At 40.2% G+C, this 7,215-nt stretch overlaps 1 protein-coding gene across 1 annotated transcript in view; it reads right to left on the reverse strand.

The window, feature by feature from the left end:
* avl9 (AVL9 homolog (S. cerevisiase)) overlaps window positions 1–7,215 on the reverse strand; it is a 30,641-nt gene that overhangs the window by 10,610 nt on the left and 12,816 nt on the right. The window contains exons 5-13 of the mRNA XM_037694285.1: window positions 6,523–6,612; window positions 6,376–6,442; window positions 6,101–6,141; window positions 5,959–5,997; window positions 5,815–5,884; window positions 4,364–4,845; window positions 1,925–2,059; window positions 1,616–1,835; window positions 1,211–1,328 (exon numbers count right to left, since the gene is read on the reverse strand). Coding sequence (XP_037550213.1) covers window positions 1,211–1,328; window positions 1,616–1,835; window positions 1,925–2,059; window positions 4,364–4,845; window positions 5,815–5,884; window positions 5,959–5,997; window positions 6,101–6,141; window positions 6,376–6,442; window positions 6,523–6,612 — 1,262 coding nt within the window. The remainder of the gene's footprint in view (window positions 1–1,210; window positions 1,329–1,615; window positions 1,836–1,924; window positions 2,060–4,363; window positions 4,846–5,814; window positions 5,885–5,958; window positions 5,998–6,100; window positions 6,142–6,375; window positions 6,443–6,522; window positions 6,613–7,215) is intronic.

A 7,215-nucleotide genomic window follows, 5' to 3' on the forward strand; every position in this document is an offset into this window, starting at 1 on the left:
AACTGTGTGGTACTTCTGTTGAAGTCTGTCTCACTGTGACTTCTTATGTTTAATGTGAAACGCTCACTGTTGAAAACAAATCATGTGAAAACACAAACTGTGAATGTTTTCACATCTAAACCAGAGTCTGTCCCTCTGCTGCTGCTTTCAGACTCATTTAGGTTTACTTTATTCACAAATACAGTAACCAAACTCCAATATGGAGTACCTTTACCCAGTCGGTGTGTTTTCTGCAGTGGAAGCAGTCACAGTGATGTCAGAGTGTAAAACGAAGGAGAAGTTCTCTTGAAGGACTCGAGCTGACAGGTGCTCAGAGCAGAACTCATTTAAGGACAAATTTCTGCCATCAAAACCAATTTAACTCAACATCTCAAGCAAACACCAAGATGAAGATTTTTACACCTCATCACTGTTGAATCTGAAGCTGCATAGATTTAGTGCATTTAACACTTGTGCTTCTGTTGGGGAGTTTTGGGTCAAAGGTTATGGATGTTTTTATTACTATGGATGAGAATCTTAACTCTGCCCATGAACCATATGTTGGGTTAGCAGAGCTGGATGAGGAGCTGGGTGCAGCCGGCTCCAAGGACACCTGCAGGTTCTGTGAACTGATCTGATCAGGGTATAAAAACAAGCTGAGGGGGCGGCTCGGGGCACGTTCTTCATGCGTGTGATGAATATTTGTGTAATCTGTCCTGAAAATCTGACCTTACAAGTAAATACTGGTTTAAAATCTTCTCCTGCCGTCGGGTGTGGCTCCTTTTGAGCAAGTACGATAAGCGAGAATATTTTTCTCCGACAGTTTCTCTCACACCATTTTGCAGCTTCCAACACAGACCATGTTCAGTGTGAAATCATGTCGGACGCAAACGTTATAAAACAGGAAAACGTATAACACTTGAACAGCAGTGGACAACTCTGATCCCTCAAACTGAGACTGCTTTGACTTATGTCTACAGCAGGTAAGATACTTGTTGCTCACAAATACTCCACACAACCCCAACTCAACAAAAATATAGATACTTTTAAGTTCAAAGAGTTTATGATTTGCCAAGTCGACACTGTAAATAAGAAACTGTCCTGCTTGGTAAAAATAAAGGCTAGATTAAAAAATATATATTTATCAAGTTATTCAAACTCAAAGTTCCGTTTATCTTGAACCCAAACTTTAGAAGATGGATCAGTGTCGGGTCGTGGAGTTACTGCTCACCCTGGAGTGATGGCGGCCATGGCAGGATGCTTGTTGCTGAACCACACCCGGTAGTTGTGAGTGATTTTCCACGCTGCGATGAAAGGAGCTCCATAATCGGCCAGCAGCCTCTCGTTATCTGGAAACGGACGACAAAGAGCAGCTGGTGGTGAGGGATTGTTGTGTGAATGTATCAGTCGTTAAAACTCCAAAACACTCAAGATTAGACGTTTATGTCCGTCATGATTTTAAACATTTGATATTTTTTGACAGCGTCAACACTTTAAACCTTCAGCAGGAAGAAAGCCAATGTGTCTAAAGTTCTCAAATGAATAAGCACTTCATAAATTACGGGTCCACTTGATTCATATTTCATTACCTCTAAATGCTTTAGTGTTTGGCTGGTCTGCTCCACAGACCTCCTACCTTGCTGTACGGCAGAAGAGAGTAAGGAATGCAGGTAGAGGGTGAACTGAGCTCTAATCCACTCATCGCCTCCCTCCCAGCCCGTCCCGTCCAGGAACACGTCGTCTCGGTTTTCAGTCACGTGTTTCACCAGGTAGTCAGCGAAACGCAGGTCAGCCGTCGTCAGGCTCAGGATCTTTCGGAGTTCAGGGTCCTGGATTTGAACCCGAGCTTCTTCCACCTGCAGCAGCAAAGATATATACGTAATATATAAATATAAGAGTAAACTAACTTCCTCCTCTTTCCATTAGAAGTAAAGACAGGACTTGCTTCAACAATAGCATCACTCAGGTGCCTCTGCTGACGGAAAAGGATGTTGGTCGCCCCGGCAACGAAGCCTCGCACCGTCACGTCTGATAAGAGGTGATGCTGCTGCAAAGCCATGTAAGGCAGGCACAGGTAACCCTGGAAACACCAACAAACATCTGCATGTAGAAAATTAAACCGGTGCTTTTCTTTAGTCTCGCTCAGATCGGAGTGTTAGGATGAGACGCGCGAAGCACGGAGTAAAAATGTTTTCTGAAACGTCTAAAGAGCCGAGATCCTTTGATCCTTTTTGTCTGTAAAAGTGTAGGAAGAGACGAAGGATTCTGCAGCTGAAGAAAAACAAGTTTGTAGATAGAGATAGATCAGTTAGATTGAAACTACACTCAAGCATCAAGATTAATTTTATTGACAAATAAATACTTTGTTTTCCTGGTACTCATGAATTTTATGAATCATAAAGTAGATAAAAGAGTTTATTTTGAGACGTAGTTGCCTACACTGCATATTAAAGGTTGTTTTTAGGTGAGGTGGTGGAAAAGTTTCATCTGTTGCTACAGCAACCGTCAGCTGAAGCTGCTCCATCACAAGCTGCTCCATCACAAGCTGCTCCATCACAAGCTGCTCCATCACAAGCTGCTCCATCACAAGCTCAGATTTAAAGGTCAGCTCCTGTTCGGCTCCGTGGCTCTGACACATTTTTACAACAAGACAAACCTTTTACTTTTATTAAAGCAAGTCCTTACAGCTGCAGAACACATCACTGATCAATATAAAATTAATAAAATAACAAAAAACTGACAACATAATCTGAATTAGTGCACAGCTGAACGCGCAGTGTAAACGGAGCCATTACAGCAGAAATAAACAAGAATTACTATTAAATATAAATAAAAGTCAAAGAAAAAAATCACTAAAGCACTTTCACTAAACTCAGATGTATTTTAAAAACTGAAGCTGTGACATTTATACTGAGACTCCAAAAGTCACTCTATGATCAAAGAACACATCAAACAGCTGCTGGGGCTTCAAAGTTAAAGTGATCAAGAACTTTTGAAAGTTGCAGAAACATAAATCAAATATTTATTGTAATTATTTCTGGGATTGCTCGTATTCTTTGTATTGTTTCCCTTTTAGGATGCGGTTTTAAATCTTAAGCACAAAAACCTCAGGTATCCATTATCTTTACCTGCTTCCTCCTTTCTGGGTCGCTGTGTTTGTGTCCAGATAAAACATAAATTATTGTGCAACTGTTTATGAAACAGTCTCTCTCTCGTGATCCATTTTGTCTTCTGTACGTTTTTCAGCATCTTTCTCATTTCACAACTTTTGTGCCATTTCAACAAATCACAAGTCAAAACGTTCAACTCTTTCAAGACAATCCTGCTATGACATTTGTTATTGGTGCATTTCAGCTTTTTGAAACTGTTTTCAGCTACTTTCAAATAATTTCAGCTGTTTTTTTCAGTTGTTTTGTGCTCCTTTCAAATTCTTTCTGCGAACTAAAAAAACTGTGCTTCTTTAACTTGTTTCTGCTCATTTCAACTTGTTACGCTCCTTTCAGCTGATTTCTGCACGTTTCAGCTTTTTCTACTATTTCAGCTACTATCTAGCTGGTTTTAAGCCAATTTAAACTTTTCAGTTAATTCCACATTTTTTGCACTCGTTTGAACTTTTTTCAGCCTAATTCAGCAAAAATGTGCTCTCTTCAATTCCTTCTGGTAATTTAAGCTTCTTTCTACGTTTTAACTACTTTTCAGCTGTTTTGCTAATTTCAGCATTTTTCAGAGCATTTCCATTTTTTGTGCTCATTCGTGCTTCTTTCAGCCTAACCTAGCCAACGTGTTCTTTCTGCTTTCTTCAGATAATTTAAGCTTGTTCTAGCTTTTCAGCTACCTTTTGTTTATTTATTTATTTTTAGAAAATTTTAGCTAATTTCAGCTGTTTTCAGATAAATACAAGATTTTTGTGGTAATTTCTGCAACTTTCAGCCCAGTTAACTTCTTTCTGCTAATTTCAGCTAATTATGCTCCGTTCAGCTTTTTTCTGCTAGTTTTAGCTTTTTCTGCTATTTCAGCTACTATTAGGCTGTTTTTAAGCTAGATTTAGCTTTTTTAGCTAATTCTCCATTTTTTTGTGCTCATTTCAGCTCCTTCCACTTCTTTTTGGTAGGTTAAGCGTATTTCTGCCTTTTCGTCTACTTTTTGCCAAATTCAGTTTTTTTCAGCCAATTTCCTGAATTTTGTGCTCCTTTCTGCTCATTTAAATCTACGATAGTTCAGCAGATATGTGTTCTTTCTGCTTTCTTCTGCTAAGCTAGGCTTGTTCTTCCATTTCAGCATGTTTTTAGCTAATTTCAGCTGTTTTCCAGCAAGTTCTTCAGCAATAAGCACTCGCAGTACTGCAGGACCTGCGATTTCTCTTGTTAGTGGTAGTTGTGGTTACCTTAGTGAAGATGGCAAGCGGCAGGCCGTACTGATCCTCCTCCAGCCCCGACACCAGCCCCTGGACGACCCCTCCCTGACCGCTGGCCGCCTGCGGCTGCACAGTGATCGGTGTTTCTGGGTTAGAGTCAAAAGTGTCCAGTAGTTCTGACTCTGTATCGGCTGGTCCTTTGGTGCCTCCTTCCTCCAACACGCTGGGGTCCAGAGTCTCCCAGTCGCTGTCGGAGGACTCAGGAGAGGGACGTGAGGGAGGTTTGAGGTGATTGTTGTCACCCTCCGTGCTGTTCCCCGAGGACACAGACTCTGGTGTAGGTTGGGTCGTCTCCACTGCCTCCAGCTCCAAGTTAGTGTTGGTGAGGTCAGTGACAGACACCGAGACGAACTCCTCGGCTCCAGACACGCTCTCCATTAGACTCACGTCCTCCGATGTACTGCTCTTAGGCCGGTAGTGGGACGAATCCACCAGGCCGTGTTCGATCATCCCTGCAAAGACATCCCCATGGGGAGATTTCTTTCTGCTTGCTTTATTTGAAGTTTTATACACTTTTATACAAGTTTTCAATGTTCAAGTCAAACAGTTCTCACCCTCCTGCTGACATAAGTTTAATTCAGTCTACTGAGGTTAAACAATATAAAAAATAATTACCAATAAAAATAAATTCTAGGATTTTAATAGAAAAAAATTCTACAATCTTGTCACTTTGCCTTTTGCTGCACTTTGTATATAAACTTCAAAAGAAAATACACAAAAAAATCTACCGTACTTTCCGCCGTATAAGTCGCACCAGTCCAAAAATGTCTAATAAAGTGTAAAAATACACAAATAAGACGCTTTGCTGACCACCTGTAAATGTGGGCCGGTGTTGTGCCAAAAATCGATTGGCTGCCAAATGGCATGGCAATGGTCCTCCCACGGTCATGGGAGGACTTTAACAAGAATTTAACAAGATTAACACTTAAAAACAAAGATTTGTTTGCTTGAAGTTATAGAAAAGTCTCAGTTGAACTTTTCCTTAATAAATTCACTTTAATGGTCAAATCAGGTGCATTTCGCCGGGGCAGCACGGTGAAATGCACCCGATTTCATGTTTGCTCCAAGAGTTTCAGAGTGAGACGAAGGTGGCCTGTATGGCAAGCCAAGTGTCTCACTAATAGCCACTTTTACTATTAATGAGACACTTGGCTTGCCATAAGGCTCGAGGGCCCTCTAGTGGCTGAAAATGGTAGTGTTCAATATTTTCTGTATCATAATAAATTAAATTGTCAGATCGCAGCCAAAAATTGGTTATAAATATGAGGAAAAAACATATATTAGTCACTTTGGTGTATAAGTCGCAGGACTTGCAAATTTAAGTAAAAGGTGCGACTTGTGCAGTGAAAAATACAGTACTTCGTTTTTTAGTTTCTCTAATATTCTCACACTCATCCAGCCTGAATGTGTCGGTTACTGACCTGGAAACAGTGACAGAACCGTAACCAAAGCCCCCACGAGTCTGTTGACAGGCGACACGTAGAATAAAACCTGCAAATAAATAATCACATGAATATTACAGCTTCCAGAGAGACTAAACGCCACGCGTTAGATTGAAGTCTGACCTTCTTCTCCAGCAGAATGAGCTTGAAGAGGAGGAGAACCTACACAAATAAAAAATAAAAAACTTTCAGTACTACAATTTGCAGAGAAGCTAGAAATGTTTTGTATCATACTGCTCAGAAAAAAACTTTGTATATTTTTCACCTTGTGTCGAAAGTGCAGGATTAAATCTCTTGGTGATAAGCCTGAATAGAAAAAGTCATGAAATGAAAAATATTCCCTCAGAAAATATTCATGAACATTTTGCAGAAGTCACAAACTCACAGGTTTAGAGAAGAAAGATACATTGAAAATAAAGGTCCGCTTTATAAATTAAAACAATAAAACAAGTGACACATCTGTTACTCGGACAGGCGTGTAGAACGATAGCTGAATCCTAAAATCCAAGTCTTTTTACACGTATCCATCGATTTATCTACCTAGATAAACTTGTGAGCCGTCCAGAGTCGACCCCCCGAGAGAGCTGTTCATGTGGTCGTAAAGCTCCTGTGGAAGAAACGGGAGGTGACTGGAACTGACAACAGGAAGTTGAACACTCGGGTGCTTTCAGTCTCATGTTTCCTCACCTTCAGGATGGAGATCTGTGAGAAGTCCTTCTCCTCGAAGTAGGCGTGTGTGATGAGCTGCAGCTTTGCTTGAAGTAAACCATAAAGAGGCTGGGAATAAAACCAACACGTTGAGTCAGTTATGACATGACCCACAGGATCCTGCGGGATCATTCCTCCTGACCAGGTCAGAGAATCACTAGATTTCTGGATCAGTGGTTACATTTGCTGAATACAAGCAGCTGTCTAGTTATCTTTAACAGTAAAGAAGATGCTGTGAAATTAAAACATTCTTTTCTTTAGCAGGTTTCTGATGCTTTACTTCTGGAAATTAAACAATAACTAAACTAAGTTATGGTTAATTGTATGCACATGATTATAGCCCAGGTATGTTTCTGTTTAGCTTTTACCCTTTTTTATTTACTTTTATGATGAACAGTTTGAAGTGTTTGTAATTTATCATAAATATTAGCACATTTATATTCTACACAAAATTATAGCAATATAAACAAAAGGTTTTGGCTTGTTTTATGTGCTACGCTTGCTTTTATTTGGAACCATACTGTGATTAATATAAATCAATAATAAAGTATGTACGAAAAATTGAATTTTGTTTTATAGATTAAATTTCTTCCTTCAGCTTTTCTCTCTTCAAGGGTCTCCACAGCGAGTCATTCTCCTCCATCTCACGGGGGGGGGGGGGGGGGGGGGGGG

The sequence above is a fragment of the Nematolebias whitei genome, chromosome 20 (genome assembly GCF_014905685.2).
Source record: "Nematolebias whitei isolate Nwh7 chromosome 20, NemWhi1, whole genome shotgun sequence".
Lineage (NCBI taxonomy): Eukaryota > Metazoa > Chordata > Actinopteri > Cyprinodontiformes > Rivulidae > Nematolebias > Nematolebias whitei.